The sequence below is a fragment of the Dermacentor variabilis genome, unplaced genomic scaffold, assembly GCF_050947875.1.
Source record: "Dermacentor variabilis isolate Ectoservices unplaced genomic scaffold, ASM5094787v1 scaffold_13, whole genome shotgun sequence".
Lineage (NCBI taxonomy): Eukaryota > Metazoa > Arthropoda > Arachnida > Ixodida > Ixodidae > Dermacentor > Dermacentor variabilis.
In genome coordinates this window covers 22,152,273-22,169,052 of record NW_027460291.1, presented here as the reverse complement: position 1 = coordinate 22,169,052, position 16,780 = coordinate 22,152,273, and the positions used below count along the sequence as shown (strand labels likewise).

The following is a 16,780-nucleotide window of genomic DNA, read 5'->3' as shown; positions in this document are numbered from 1 at the left end:
CGGCCTGAAGGGTCCCCAAGACTCGCAAGCCAGCACAGTGAGTAGTGGTCACTTACTACTCGAAAAGGTCGGCCATGCAGGTAGGGTCAGAACTTGCCAACGGCCCAAATGATGGCAAGACACTCCTTTTCAGTTGTTGACCTCCGCCTTTGTCAGACTACGGCTCGCATAGGCTACTACTCGTTTGGCGCCATTTTGCCACTGGACGAGTATGGCACCGAGCCCCACATTACTAGCGTCTGTGTGGATTTCTGTTTCAGCCTTGTCGTCAAAATCCGTGAGTAGGGGGCTGTTTGCAGTTGCTTCCGCAATTCTGTAAATACTGCTTGTTGCTCGTCCGTCCACTCAAAGGGTACATTTTGGCGTGTTAATCTCGTTAATGGTTCAGTGATCCTTGAAAAACCTTCGACAAAACGACGATAGTAAGCTCGGAGACCTAAGAAGCATTGAACTGCCTTCTTGTGAGTTGGACACGTGAACTTTGCGATGGCAGCTAGGTTCTCAAGGTCTGGCCGAACACAACGGGGGCTGATTATGTGCCTGCGAAACTTGAGCTCCTGAAAGCCCAAATGACATTTCTCAGGCTTGATAGTCAGATTTGCTTTGCTGATGGCAATGAGTACATGCTTGAGTCATTCTAGATGTTCATCAAACGTCCTCGAAAACACCACAATGCTGTCTAAGTAGACTAAGCACATCTGCCATTTCAGTCCAGAGAGAACAGTGTCCATCATCTACTGAAATGTGGCAGGTGTGGAACACAGGCTGAATGGGAGGACTTTAAATTCATAAAATCCATCAGGCGTCACAGATGCTGTTTTTTCGCGGCTGCGCTCATCTACTTAAGCCAGTACCCTGACTTAAGATCCAAAGAGGTGAAAAATTGGCCGTGGCGTAGACGATCCAGAGCATCATCGATCCGTGGCAGGGGATAAACATCGCCTTTGGTGACACGGTTAAGACGTCGATAGTCTACACAGAAGCGTAGTGTATTGTCCTTCTTTTTAACCAACACGACGGGGGACGCCCATGGACTTATGGACGGTTGAATCATGTCATTATTGATCATCTCTTGAACCTGGCGCTATATCACCTCCCTTTCCGTAGGCGAAACGCCATATGGATGTTGATGAACAGGGTGTGCTGACTCGTCTGTAGGAATATGATGCTTCGCAATGGAGGTGCCCCATACTTTAGACTTGGTAGAGGAGCAGGCAGAGAAGTCATTGACAAGGTAGAGTAGTTGCTGTTTCTGTCCTTCCGATAAGGACAGAAAGGAAATCTGAATGCGATCACTGAGGTTGATCGCTTCCAATAAATTAGGCGAAGTAGTTCCGAGCGAGCCAACATCCGTGAAGGCAGCAATTTTATGGAAGAAAGTGACAGCTGTGCCTTGCGGTAAGTGCTGATATTCATTACTGAAGTTAGTCAGCAGGACTAATGAGTGTCAGTTCTGAAGCTGAACGAGGCTCCTGCAATGCAGATGTTCTGCTCAAGCATTAATGGAAAGTTTGCCTCAGCGATGCCCTCATAGTCGTCGAATGCGTCGCACGTTACCAGGGTCAGTAGGCTGCTTCTTGGCGGTACCGTTCTGCTGTCATCGACGATGCACAAGGTGTTTCCGGTGTGGTTCTCGTTGCCAGCGTCGCTTGCTATGGGCTTTCGCCGTAGAGAACGTCACACTCGATTTTTCCAGGTTGATTACGGCTCCACTCGCCTGTAGAAAGTCCATGCCAAGTATCACGTTCCTTGAGCAACTGGGCAGAATAATGAAGACCCCGACGTACGTAAATCCGCATATATTTACTCGAGCAGTGCATCTGCCCACGGGAATTAGTATATGACCTCCAGTAGTACGGATCTGCGACCCAGTCCAGTGTGTAAAAGCGGTGACTTCTTCGTCGTCTATGGTAACCAGTATGTCTGACGTTACAACTTGTCGTTGATTACCGGAATGCGCCTGAACATCGTTTCGTTGTCGTTGTTGTCATCCTGATGGAGGATATTCGATGCGCTCGGCGTCAGCAGCCTCACCTACGGAGGTCGCTTGACTTAGTTTTCCGGGTTTGTAGGGCTGGGCGAACGACGCCTACGAGCATCTCGAATAAACACGGGACTGGGCGATCGGTATCGAGCGGGCAATGAAGAATGGGGCTTGTGCCTTTGCTGCTCGAATGAATTACCACGACGCGCGATGAAGTTCTCTATCTCCACAGGGCGCTCACCAGGTCATGGACGAGGAGCACCTGGAGCGAACCCACGAAGACCCATGAGCCGATAAGGACACATCCTGTAGATGTGGACAGCCTCTCCACAATGAAAGCATACGGGCCGGAGGTCAGGAGCCCACCAGACGTTGCTTTTCCGGGGCCTCGACTCCGCGATGGACGGTGGACTGCGATGCCTGAATGCTACTTCAGTTTGTTCAGTGGGGCAAATGACGTTTGAGGGGCCGTACAGTGACAGTCGTCATACAGCGTCCGCATAAGTCATTCGGACTGGCTCCCGCTGTTGTGGTACCTCGTAGTGTTCAGGAACTTGGATGACTTGCCTTATCTTGTCAAGCACTATCTCTGCCACAGAAATTCGTGCTGTCGGCGCGTTGATTACCTGCAGTTTCTGGAGCTCTTCTCATACCACAGCCCTGATCATTTCGCGCAGGTCCTTGAGGTGGTTTTCCAAAGTCATGGTAGGGGGGCTCTTTGATAGTTCCATCACGTTGCGGTCATATTGTCTGGCACGCTGTCGAAGGTCCCTTTTCATTGCTGTCATTTCAGCAAGGAAGCCCACAAGTGTAGTGGGTGGATTTCGAATAAGCCCAGCAAAAAGCTCTTGCTTCAAGCCTCGCTCAGATATCGGACCTTCTTGTCTTTGGCCATTGAGGCATCCGCAAGCCAAGCCATGTCTTCAGTATATGTGGCGATTGCTCTCGTTCAGGGCTTGAAACCTTGCCTGTATTGCCAACTCCGCTCTCCCTTTTCTGTCCGTGTTGGAGTATGTGGTGCTCAGCTGCCGTCGAAATTCGTCCAACGAAAATGCCGTTTCATGGTTATGAAACCACGTCCTCGCAGGGTGTTGGAGCACACAGTACACATTGCGCAGCTTGCAGTCTTCGTTCCATCCGCTGCATTCGGCGACCCGCTTGAAATGGTCTAGTCAATCTTCCATGTCTTTAGCAGCATCTCTGTGGAATACAATCAGTGCCTGTGGCTGGTTGGTGATGAACTGTGCCGGCAGAAGGCGGTGGGCTCAGGTTCATCGTCCGGATGTGCTCGGGCAAAAAATCGTGCTCAGATTGGAGCCCTTGCAGACGGCGGCTGGTACGTGCGTGCACAGGGGTAATCTCTCCCGGACTACTTACAGGAGACGTGTCAGAGGTACACTGCGTCTCCGGCAATGGTCATGCACCCCGCACCTCCACCAGTAAAATGTCACGAAGATAACTAAGACGGGCTCGCCGAAACAGAACAGCCTTCTTTTAATGATGGCCGACACGCAAAAGAAACCCCGGGATACAACTGCACCCTTTGTCATCTTCTCTCTGGTAATCGGTGCCTGTAGTGGGCAGCTGACTTCTGGCGATCAGGACTCGTAGTGGGCAGCTTACTTCGTGTCAATTTGCTCAGAAATGCCCGAAATTGACGCGAGAAGCATGGAATGTGGTCAGATATTGAACCGCACACGAGATCAAGGTTAAGCCCATCGGATGTACAAGCTGTGCTCGACTACTTCACCAAGGACGAACTGAGGTGCTCTCGGAAGAGCCCGAACAAGGACGTTGTGTCAGTCACCAGAAATGGCCAGAGAAAGTACGTCTCAAATCGGTTTATCACATGTTGAATCCACGAGACGTTCCAGATTTTCAAAGCAGCTCACCCCGAAAGTGTCATCGCCCTGTCAAAGTTTTACAGCATGCATCCAAAATGGATGCTGCTCGCACCACAGCAAGAGGTTTGCATTTGCATTTATTGCACTAATGCCAACCTTTGTGTCTCCACGCTTGAGAACGTAACCGGCATGGAAATCTCATTGGAAGGCGCGAAAGCATTGTGCCTTTGCGGCTACTCAACCACAGATTGCACATTAGGTGAATGCGAGCACTGCCCATGGAGTGAAAGTCTCACTTTGGCCAGTCTGTGAATGGTCGACGAGGACGAGGCCACATTTACTCTTTGGGAAAGCGGTTAATTGATCAAGAAGACATCATCTCCAACCCCTTTTGTGAAAAAGGTCAGCAAATGGGTGACCAAATGGATTCCTCACGAATACATACGCTGCAATCAAGCTGTGGCTATTCATGCGGCAAAGAAGTGCGAGCAGCGCAGATGCATTGTTCTGCCTTTTGATTTTGCAGAAAACTGGACAGTCCTCCTCTCAAATGAAACACAATCGTACCATTGGCACAAGAAAGAAATCTCCATTTTCGCCTGTGTCCGAGGGTCCCGATATTTATTAGTCATATCATAAGAAGCCAACAAACACTGACACCAAGGACGACATAGGGGAAATTACTTGCGCTTAATGAATGAAATAAAGAAACGATAAATTAATGGAAATTAAAGTGGATGAAAAACAACTTGCCGCAGGTGGGAACCGAACCCACCTGGGTTCGGTTCCCACCTGCGGCAAGTTGTTTTTCATCCACTTTAATTTCCATTAATTTATCGTTTCTTTATTTCATTCATTAAGCGCAAGTAATTCCCCCTATGTCGTCCTTGGTGTCAGTGTTTGTTGGCTTCTCACAACAAGAAAAGCAACAAAAAGCTTTGCTGTCATAAGCAACGACATGCATCACGACACAGCGCACGCCTGCGACGCCTAGGCAAAATGCGTGAAGCGTTAGAAGAAAAAAATGGTGCAGCAAGCCATTTTAGAAATAGGTACCAACTGTCTGAGTTATGCCATTCCAAACATATATCCACGAGGTGGGTATTTTCCGCTACTGGGCATGAGTAGAATGCCTGTGACAGTGTGGGTGGGTTCCTTAAGCGCCAAGCTTCCCTGCACAACCCGAGGTGTGGAAGCGCTGCCTCCATTCAGTCAGCACATAAGATGGTCTCCCAACTTGGCGGCAACCTCAAGAATGTGGCCCTGCTTCATGCGCCTGTTGCAGCCATCGAGGAGCATCGTCAGCAGAATCAGTGGAGTGGAAGTCAGTGCCTTGCTGCCGGCAACTCAATCATGGTACGTGTGGACGTGTGCCCACGATCAGTCAAGCGGACATGCACTGTCCGTTGCGAGAATTGCCGCTAGCCAGCTGATGGTGATTAAACCCTTTTAAATACTAACTGCAAAGTGCACACAATAAATTTATTCGAGCACCACAAGTACGTAGTGTCAAGTTTGTTCTCTTTTGCGTCCCAGAAAACAAAGCAGAAAACACGCTCTCTGCTCTTGCCACAACAAAAAACCCAGGTAAACCTTCCTTTACTTGTGGCAACCGTTGCCTTTTCTTTTGAGGGAGTAAATGTTAACAAACTGGAACGAGTCATTGGGGCACTAAAGCTAGCACGCTCAACATGGGTCACTTTGGCCCGTTATATTCCGTGAATAAAGTAAATGAGAAAACATATTATTGCACCCATGTTTTACCCAACATAAGCAGACTTCCATCCAAAATTTTTTCGAAAGTTAGAACCAGTTTTTTTTATTTTTGAAAATGAGGTTTCTGAAAAAAACTTGTTTATTTAACTATTTTTTCTTCTCTTGTGTTTCATGTAGGGCAATATTTTTTATAAATGTTGCAAAGAGAACATTCTATGTCTGACACTTTTTTTCAAGCTTCTGTGTAAAATAGAAGACGTGCCAAGAGGCATCAAAGTTACTAAATTTTTCTGATTTGGGCCATGTCTGTAATTCTTTAATGTTTTTCATTTCTGGACAGCACAAAAAAATGCACAGAACTAATTTACTGTGAAGCGTATTAAAATGAGCAGAAAAGGTTTTTGACACATCTTTAGTTTGCATTAAATTCGGCTGTTAAATCGGAAAATATTGAGGTAAGTAGTAAAAGGAGATGCGTGCAGCCACCTTCAAATATTTTTTTAGCTTGCTGGGAACACTTTTCAGGAATAAAATTTTTGGTTCCGTGCAGTTTGAATATTCCTACATGACATATAAAGAAACCGGACAAAACAAAAATATCAAGCGGACATGCAAGTTCTGCCTCTCGTGGAATCACCCCATAAGATGTCATTCATGTTATGTATGCATGAATGTCATGCCGCTCCATGCCTATTCTGATATATATCCAGTTGAAGAAACAACCATGACAGCATCACAACATAGGAGGTTAGATAGATACACTCAAAACACCTGAAGTTCGCAAACAATGCTTCACATTAAAAGATTGCCAAGTAAAACTGACAATCCCCACAGACAAAACTGCAAGTGACATGTGAGAAAGCCAAGGATGGTGTGTTCAGCTCTTCAACCCACTCTTCCAAGACAGGTGATGAAAGGAATTAGCTAATTCTGATTAGCTGCTTCTATTCATGACCATTTGTGCTGTCCAGCACAGATGGTCATAAATGTGAAGCGCCTGAACAGTGCACACGAGTGATTTTCACAATAAAGGCAAACTGTACAAACACAAGACCCAGACGAGGGTGCACCCATGCTCTCTAGGAGTTGTTCTTGGACAATGCAAAAATGGCACGCAACATCTCGCGATGTCCTTTTATTATTCTCCTATGGTCAATGATCACAGGTGGTCAACGAAATTTGCCCAAAGGCATCTACACATTTAAGTTCTAGCTATCACTTTTGCATTGTGCAGGAATGGTCGTGGTGTTGATGGCGACCCTTGGATGGGGTGGAAAAGGAAGCTGGCACGAGGCCGCTGGAAATGGGAGCTGCGCCACTCAGACCAGTTGATGCCCTGCTAGGTGTGCCACTCATCAAGGGGGCGCCGAGTCAGGCAGCAGGGCTCCAGCCAGGGCTTGACAGAGACGGTCGTAATGAAGCTGGCTGTTCTGCAGAATGTCCTGCGCTAGGTCATCCACGCTGGAATAGCTGCTGCAGCTTGGGTCAAACATGTCGCACACAAGTGCTTCCACTTCATCCTGCAAAAAATTTGGCATAAAAGAAAGAGCTGCCTACCTGCAAAATTTAAAGACAGCGCACCTAAGCCTGCATCACTGATGGCCAAAAGTCACAGGCTTCATGGTCACCAGATGACTTTCTCCTGGGTAAGGTGGGTCAGTTGCCACACAATATGGTCGTTTTGGGCCAGGGCCACACCCTCAGTCAATCACTTCCACAAATACCTCCGCTTGGCACATCGTGCAAATGGAAGTGGCAACAAAAATGATGACAAAAGAAAATGCAAGAAGGCAGTACATGAATGACTTGCAATGATCCTAATGACCATGCTAGATGGAAACAGAGGTAACACACAAGTGCAATTGCCAACTAATTCAATGAAAAAAAAAAATTAATGCATGCAATAATGCCTTCACAACACAAGATTACAGTAATGGTTTGCTGTGTCATCTAGAAACTGCAACTAATTTCTGAAAAGTGAAGTGACGCCACACTGACACCTATCATATTTGCTTTGCCTCAATAATTCGATTTGTCTGACAGGACTCGGCTGTTAAAGGGACTGACAGCTGCGTCACTGCTGGAAAGAATAGGTAAATGTCATAGCAGACAGAAAAAGAAAGACTCATCAGAAACAGCCTGGCCAACTTGTGTGAAAATTGGACACTGCTGACAAGTTCTCAAGAGAAGGAAAAAGAAAAAAGAGAAAAAAAGGGAGCAGGAGGGCATGATATTAACATGTGTACATGAATATGCTATAGCAGTGGTGGTGGCAGCCGACTGTAATGTCACTTTTTGACTTCAAAGTCTTTAGAATCACTCGGAGTAGGTTGCTTGCTAAAACTGCATGTAATGAAAATGTGTTACAGCATTGTTGATTATATATTTGAAACCGTGCAGCTAAATTTGGTATTGTTGTGTAGACAAAAGAATCCATTACTCGATAATGCATTTGTCGCATGCCCAGATAGTGCCACGGCTATGCCACACATGATGCAATCAGAGCTAAACTTAAACTCATGGTCAGCGTTCAGAGCCATACCTTGGCAGTACACGTGTCGATCCAAGCGGGAGTGGTCGCGGTTGAGAGAGCTTACTCAGCCATAGTACGTATAATTTATTAAACTCATGCTGGTGCTCCTCAGGAGTTATAATGGCTACAAGTCGCAGTGGTACGAGGAATGAGGCAGCGTTCGGCTAGGCCAGCAAGACCTCATGGTCTTGCTAGCTTGTCAAAGTTTATTCGAAGAATATATACGCTTGCAAAAATGGCCGCTTGGTGGCACTGTCTGGTGGTGTGCTAGTGTGGTTAGTTGTGCCACTGTGTTTTAAACAAAGCACACTGCTACATCCTTTTTTTCCAGAATGCATGTCGTCTGTTAAACTACAGGTTGAATCTCTTAGGCGGAACAACCTGCCTTCCAGACCTGCAACACTATGGGGATGTTGTTCGCATCTGGCTTGGAACTTGTCTCTGCCTCACTCGGTGATGGTTGTGCCTGCTTCAGGACCAAAAGTGGAGATGACGCAATTAGAGCTAATCAGATCGCTCCACTGCATGGGTAACCAGGGAACAATAACTTCAAACCTAGAGTTGGCTCCTTGGTTCCAAAAGGCATCAGATGCTGGTGGTTCTGCAGTAGAACTCCCCGTGTTGTTTCCATTATGTATGAACGTGGTCGCTGGGCCCTGCTGCGAACTTGTGCAGAACACTCGGCACCTGTTACCCACACTTTGTCAACTGGGAAAAGGTCACTAAGCTCTTGCACACTGTGGCCATGGTTAAAATCCTTTGCTTGCTGTTGCTTCACAGCACTGTCTTTTTGAACAGAAAATTCTGGGTGGTGGTAGTTCCAGTGACAGCTTGCCCTGGTCCCTGGGTACACTTGTTCGCAACCACTGACCCATCAGCAGCTGGGACGATATGTAGCCCGTGACACCTGGTGTGTCACAATACACCGGCAGTGCCAAGAAGCAGTCATTGCTCTTGAGAAAAAGATTTTTCACAGTCTTCAACACAAGCTCCACTGAGCTGTTGGACTGGGAACACCCAGGACTGCTAGATACATGTTCAAAATCTTGGCAAAGCTTGCGAACTCGTGCGACAAGAACTGGGATCCATTATCACTGCAGAGCATTTATGGTATGCCGAAGCAGGCCATGACACTCTTGACAGCCAAAACCACTGCCTGGCTGGAAGTGCTGCATAGCATGATAACTTCTGGGTAGCAGAAATATTAGTGCACTAGTATAAGAAAATCTTGACCTTTCATGTGAAACAAATTGGCTTCCACTTGTTGCCATGGCCACTCTGCTGAAGACGTTGGGAGCAAAGGCTTGAACCGCTGAGTCCTTGTGGTTGCACAACGTTCACATGAATCCACCGTGGCCTTGACGTACTTGCCAACATGCAGCCACCAAACAGAGTTGCGGGTGTGTGCCTTGCCATGGTGCACGCCCTGGCGGCCCTCATGGATAGAATCCAACACGTGCCGCTGTAGAGCCTCAAGGATCACGAGGCACTCGCCTTTGAGAAGTAGACCGTCACAGACCATCAGCCCCCCATGATATTTCTAATACTCCTCAACGTTTGCAGGAACTTTATTCTTGTGAGGACAGCCTTGTTTGCAGTACTTCATGAAGGTGACATTTCCAGCTGCCCTTTCTGTCCGCACTTGAAGCAAACGTTGTGCCGACACTGCATTGTCGAGTGTCTGCCCCTGCACTGCGCACAGCACCGCCGCTTAACCGCATTCCTTGTCAGCAGTTGTCTCAAAAAATTGGCCGTCCCTACATCTCTTGTCGATTCTAATTACATGCATAATATGTTTGCATTCTTCCTTGCAGCTTCAACGGCAGTCACAAACTGTTTGGCAGATTCCAAGGTTAAGTTTGTGGCTTCCAGGAGACGTGTCTGCATTTTTGTATCATTTATGCCACAGAAAATCTGGTCCCGCATCATGTGGTCACGTGATAGCTGTCCAAAATTGTAGTCATCCACAAGCCTGTTAAGTGCCATAATGTAATTGTTGACAGACTCCCTTTCTTGTCTTCGCCCTGAAAAAAAGCTTAAGCTTGCAACAACTTCGGCTTGAAGTGGATGCTCAAAGCTGCGAAAATTGCCGTGAGCATTGCATCCGCATGCTTCGTTGGCACAAGCAAACTTCACAGTAGTGAATACGTTGTCAGCCCGCAGACTATAAGGCATACTGCTTTCCACTTGTCTTCGGCGACGTCGTTGGCAGCAAAGTACAGATGAGCGTGCTCCTTGTACTCCATCCACTCAGTTGTGTCGCATCGAACAGTTCCACCTTCCCGTGATCATCTTTGCCTGTAACTGCGCATGCTTGCCACGCCGCACACTACGACATGGTCCCCTCTTCGCTGCCAGTTGTCACATCCAAAGAATGACTTAACAGTGTTGAGCTGTTGAGTGAAGGCATCCGACTGTCTAGGCTGGCCGCAGCAGGTTATTAATACAACTGAAACAGCTCCCCCTGCAGGGTCGGCAGGTTCTCGTAAATATAACAGAATCAAGCTCATGAGGTACCAGTATAAGAACTTGTACATCACGGTCAAGTTGCTGGAAACGGCAGATTCAAGAGCCCCAGTGTACGATGCAGAAGCAAGCCAGGTAGAGCTATATATGGGTGAAGTCGTCAACTCTATCTGAGAACGTACGCCAGTCAGTCTGGAAGGAGTTTGTTAGTGCCGGATGATCGACAGCAGGTTTGTAGCGACTCAACAGCGGTCTAGAGAAATAAGATGAAACTGCATGCAGTGCACAGAATGGACGATGTTTTTGAGCAACATCCGGACGACATGGATACTCAGTTTGACATGTGGACAATACAAGTGGCCGGACCCGAGCCCATGCAGGTCTAAGTCTTTATTGATGATGTACCACTGGTGATGGAATTGGACACTGGTGTTAGCATCTCCATCAAAGGTGAGGATAAGTTCAACACCATGTTTCCAGGAGCACAGTTGAGGCACTCTTACATTAAGTTGAAAAGTTATTCAGGGCAGCTATCAGCAGTCTTAGGGAAAATCATGGCTGCAGAGAAGTTAGGAACACGCAAGGTAATGCTGCCACTGTTTGTCGTGAAAGGACTATGTTCGACCCTCTTGGGGAAAGACTGGATGGAGGCATTTATAATTACCTTATCGAAACCGAAAGAGCTGAATGTGGTTAGTTCCATTACAAACTTCGCCAAGGAATTTGGACACGTTTTTCTCTGAGACGCTTCGTACATTAAACGGCTTACAGGCTAAGCTTTCACTTAAGGAAGGGGGCAAGACTAAAGTTTTCTTAAAGTGAGACAGGTGCCATTTGCACTCCTGGATAGAGTAATAGAAGTGTAAAGCATACAAAGGAAAGCAATTGCACGCCCTGTCCGAGCATCGAAGTGGGCCGCGCCTGTGATGCTCGCAGTCAAGCAAGACAGGAGAATATGCCTTTATGGTGATTTTAAGATCACCTTCAGTGAAAGCTACTATATTCCCAAAATTGAACTGTTCACAAAACTGAGCGGTGGGGTCAAGTTAACTAAGCTTGACCTGAGGGACAACAAGTCCAGTTGGAACCAGAGTCACAGGGGCTGGTCACAATCAATATGCTGAAAGGTCTTTTCCAATTCACCAGACTTCTGTTTGGCGTAGTGTCTGCACTTGCATTGTTTCAGTGGGAAATGGACAACTTGCTGGGTGACCTGCCGCATGTTAAGATTTACTTCGACGACATTTTGGTGACAGGCCTGAATGATGAGAATCACTTGAAGAATATGTGCAGTGTCGTTGGGTGCCTCCAGGAAGCAGGGCTCCACCTGAAACATGCCAAGTGCAAGTTCATGAAGGAAACAGCTGAGTACTTCGGCCACGTCATCACACGCAAGGGCCTACAGCCCAGCTCCAAGAACGTTGAAGCAGTCCTTTTGGCTCCAAAGCCATGAGATGTCAAAACGCTCCAAAGCTACATCGACCTCGTTAACTTTTACAGGAAATTAATTCCCCAGCTTTTGATGATGCTTCACCCGCTCAATGGTCTTGTCGAGTCTAAGCACCAGCTTAAGAAGATGCATTCTGTTGAAGTAAGGCATTACTGGCATCAGTATTGATCGACGTTGGCTTATTTCGATCCAGGGAGGCTACAGTGTTGGTCACAGACACGTTGCCTTATGGCTTTGGTGTGATTCTTGTCCAGAGGGAAGCAAGTGGAGAGGAACGACCAGTAGCTTTTGCATCGTGAAGCTTGGTCTTCACAGAAAGGAACTACAGTCAGCTGGACAAGGAGGCACTCGCTGTTGTATTTGGCATTACACGCTTCAAGCAATACCTTTGGGGCCGCCAATTTGAAGCTGTGGCTGATCATAAGCCACTGTTGGGTCTTTTGGCAGCAGACAAGCCGATACCAGAGTCTTACTCTCCACATGTCGTTCCTTGGGCGTTGTTCTTGTAAGGATACAACTACATCTTGAGGTACAGGCCTGGTGGACAGATTCCTCATGTAGATGGCCTCAGTTGTCTGCCCCTGCCAGCGAGCGAAGCTAATGTGGAATGCCCTCCAGAAGTTTTTATGTTCCAGGCTTGCTACCCAGGGGTGCTATCGATGTCAATTGTGGCAGCAGCTAATAACAAAGGTCCATGTTTGTTACAATTGCGAGAAGCTCTGTGGGCGGGGAGAGGGCCCCCTTCGGAAGAGCCTTGGAAAGCATTTGAAGCTTGGTTGCCTGCAGCCACGTTTGGTGGCTGGGGCTGCATGGAGACATTACGGCAGCAGTACAAACATGCCGTATTTGTCAGAGCCAGTGGATGCCAAAGTCAGCGCCTGTTTGGCCATGGCCCTTCCCCGAGAGGCTGTGGTCTCGTTTGCATGCGGATTTTGCAGGTCCTGTGAGAATTGCATATTTGTTCGCCATGGTGGACACATTTTTGAAATGGATAGAGGTACATCAAGTGACGACTACATCTTCAGTAGTTACTATCCAGTGCCTAAGAGATATTTGCAGGTCAAGGCTTGCCAGACGTCACAGTGTCGGACAACAGCCCAGCATTTGTGTGTGAGGAGCTCAGGGTATTCTTGAGGTAGAATGGCATCCAACAGATACTGGTGCCACCAATACCACCCAGTGTCCAACAGCGCAGCAGAGCGGGTGGTGCAGACCACCAAGAAGAAATCTTAAGGCTGCATCAGGAGATATTCATACATGGCTGGCTAGAATCTTAATGACCTACAAGAGAACACCGCACGAGCTAACTGGCTGCAGTCCTTTTGAGCTTCTGCTGGGTTGGATGTTGAAGACAGCCCTCAAATTAGGCCCAACCTCAGAAAGAATGGTAGTCATGACAAAGCAGCTCCACGAAAATATTCACAGGAACCGGATGTCAGTCAAGATGGCTAACTTAGAGCCAGGAGAACAGGTTTTCGCATAAATTTTCGACCTGGGCCGTGTTGGGTGCCAGCAACAGTAAGATCGGACTAAGGGTTTGCAGCTGTGCTGAGACTTCTGGAAGGCCACGTATGGACGAGGCACTATGATCATGTCCGAGCAGCACCGTGGACAGCCCGTTCAATGGACAACCAGGGATTGCCGCTATGGCTTTTGAGTACTCTGGCTGCTGATCCGGTCGCAGGGGAGGCGGGCAGATTGTCACCTGAGACTACGACTGCTGCTTTTGCTGGGGAGATCGCCGTAGGCCACTCTGATGAGGACACGAGCACACCTCCTGGGTCCTCTGGTGCAGCTACTGACACCTCTGTGTATACAGGAACAATGCAGCACACTCCCATTTTCCACAGCAGCCAAACCAGGAGGGCCGTGGTGCAATACTCGCCATAGCAAAGAAGGAACACTCTTTGTTGACAGGACTTAGTTCTCACATTCTCGTGTTCTCTATGTGCACGTCTCTCTTCTCCAAAGAGGGGAGGGATGTTATACAGTCAACAACCTATTTTCCGGACGGCCGATTTTTCAGGCGTGGCCAATAATTTGGACGGCTGAACGGCACCACCATTTACCCCATAGGCACCCTGCAATAAAGTTTGGCTGTACATGTCACGCCACCTAGCAGCGGTGGTGAGCACCCACGAGTAGGCCCTCGCCGCCATTTCACCATTGCCCATACTGCACTCAAGCCTACCTGAAAGCTTGCTTTTCCAATTTTTCAATAGATTCACTGCAGTCTCTCGGCAGCTCCTCAGCGAGAAGTGTGAACAAAAAGAACAAGAGCAGATACTGCTGCATTAAGGATTTTCACAACCGCGAAGAGGATGTCAGCATCAAATTGTACCGCTTCCCTTCAAAACCGTTGGAAGCAAACCGGCGGCTGAAGTTTACCATAACAGTTCAGCGCGTCAAGAAAATGTCCTCTTACGAATTTCTGTTAAACGAACCAAGATGTAAATGCAAAAAGAAAGGGAAAAAAAGAACCAGCAGGCAGCATTCATAAAAAATATCAATAAAGCAACAAATGCATAAAATTGTGTGAACTTAAACCCGCTGTTGTGAATTGGTTTAGGTAGTTGTTTAGATCGTCTTGCTCCAAAACAAACGCACAGTGGTTGTTACATGTCAAATCTAGCTTCACAAGCGCTGCATGCTGGAACTTTGTACGCACTGTGCTTTTTATTGTGCATTAATAGGCCAACATGTAGCTAGTTTCTGCGCCAGGATGAAGACACGACTGCTGGAACTGGGCTCGTTTGTGCCGATGTTTTCTTGCACTTAGAACCGAACTAAGGCTGGAGTGCACTGAAGTACTTGTGGAGCATTCTCAAATTAGCATTTCCCTTGTGCACGCTAGCACACGTTTATGCAGTCTTTGCATTGTTTAGTTTCAGCTGATTGTTCTCTATTATGATTCAGCGGTGATGACCTCTTACATTTGAGCCTGAACGACAATACCAGAATACGTGCGAGGCACTTTGTCTACGGAGAAAAAAGCACTTACCTGCAAACTTGACAAAACCTCTACAATATTGAAATGCAAGGCACGCTCCAAGTAATAAAGCAACAAATGACAGTTGAAAAACGTCTAAGGCTATGTTTGCGCATTTCAGTGGAATAAAATAATGATCTGTTAACTTACTTTGAGTTTGATGTTGTAAGCATGCTAGCTTTTGTTGTGGCAAACACTTCAAACACTTCGTGACCTGTGGTGGTTGCTTAGTGGCTATGGTGTCGGGCTGCTAAGCACGAAATCGCGGGATTGAACCCCGGCCACGGTGGCTGCATTTCAATGGTGACAAAATGCTAAAACGTCCATGTACTTCAATTTAGGTGCACAGTAAAAAACCCAGGTAGTCTTCCAGATTCCGGAAGTTATTCCGGATTCCCCCACTACGGTGTACCTCAATCAGATCGTAGTTCTGGCACATAAAACCCTCTAATTTATTTATTTGAATTTAAGCACTTCGCTGTGATGTCCATGCTGTTTCCTTCTTTGACACGATATTCATGGTTATAGTCGTAAAGTTGCATTTTTTCTGAAGCGTCAGTGGCCGAAAATGGGCCTCGATGCTTTTGATTGCCTTAAAATCCCAATTTAGAACGACCGACACGTTTCAAACGAGTGCCACAAGCGCATGCCTCCGTAGAAGTGGCCGCCTCGGTGTTTTGCGTAACTGACACGGTGGAACTGACGGCTGAGCTGATCACTGCGCCGCCTGACCATTGAAAGTAGCCTATAGAGCCAATGGACACTCTGCAAAAAAGTGAGTGGCCCGTGCAGTAGGCCTGAGGAAGCATTCAAGGTGCTGGGTGCGAGAGTACGTGAGTGGAAAACATTCCCCGTCATCGCCTTGTTGCTACCTGTGCCATTGAGTTTCATGCCGTGAAATTCAGCTTGTGTTGTTTGTTTAGTCTCCTTATGTCGTGTCAAAATGATGGAGGAAGACTGCATTGTTTTCTTTTTTGGACACGGGATGGACTTGTGACATTTCGTGATGCCCGATCGCCAGCGACCAGGTGTGGAGCTCCCTGCACTCAACAACCACAACCGTGCGTCAGGTCCATCGTGGTTAGCCATTTAAAAAAGAGGGTTACGTGACGAACGTTAAGCTCAATCTGAGCATCAGTGACCCACAAGTGCTCCTTGTTCAGGCAGCTTGCACCTACCCCATTGGATTTGATGTCTGTAGGTTCACTCTTGGTTTTCTCTTCCTGAAGTGTTGTAGAAGCTGAACTATATGCATTACAATGCACATTTAGTTCTGCGCAAACTGTTACATGTACAGGTGCAGTCAAAAGTAAATGGAAGGCGCGAGAGTGTGGCGAACTGTGTCACAGCGCTTTCTAACGCCGGCTCTGGTAACTGATTAGCCCGGTCGCCAGCAAGCAGCGCGCGCTATTAGCCGACCCTTATCTGTAGCGTACGGCCATCACTTTTGGAGGCTCGAACAGATGCTTGTTGCTTTTCAAGTGCGCCACCAAGTTCACCCAAGCCAAGGAAAAGCTGGTCTGATGTCGTGCCACTCTTTCCCGCCTTGTCCACTGGGTCCACAAACTTCACAACACCGAATTCTTGAATCACAGGAAACCTAAGAAATGTTATGACCTGTGAGCGAACAATGTAGAGCCAGTGCTTCGTGAACTTGTTCTTCCATTCCAGAGTGGTGACAAATGTTTCCAGCACGTCTAAGGGTTGGCTCGCCAGTTCTGAAAGCTCTCCCACTGACACCTTGAGATGTGCTGAAATCCTAGAAAATGTACTGGGGATGACTATGACCTCAGCGTCC

At 47.4% G+C, this 16,780-nt stretch overlaps 1 protein-coding gene across 9 annotated transcripts in view; it reads right to left on the bottom strand.

Moving 5' to 3' along the window:
• Positions 1-6,664: 6,664 nt before the first annotated feature.
• The window catches only part of Miga (mitoguardin), a 240,811-nt gene continuing 230,695 nt past the window's right edge, over positions 6,665-16,780 (bottom strand). For 7 of the 9 annotated variants that reach the window (XM_075677528.1, XM_075677519.1, XM_075677524.1 and 4 more), the window contains one exon: positions 6,665-7,064. In XM_075677528.1, the coding sequence (XP_075533643.1) occupies positions 6,900-7,064 (165 nt within the window). In that variant the 3' untranslated portion in view covers positions 6,665-6,899. Of the gene's footprint in view, positions 7,065-7,125; positions 7,274-15,194; positions 15,273-16,780 lie in introns of those variants that run through there. The other 2 variants (XR_012825102.1, XM_075677521.1) reach the window with 2 other exon arrangements.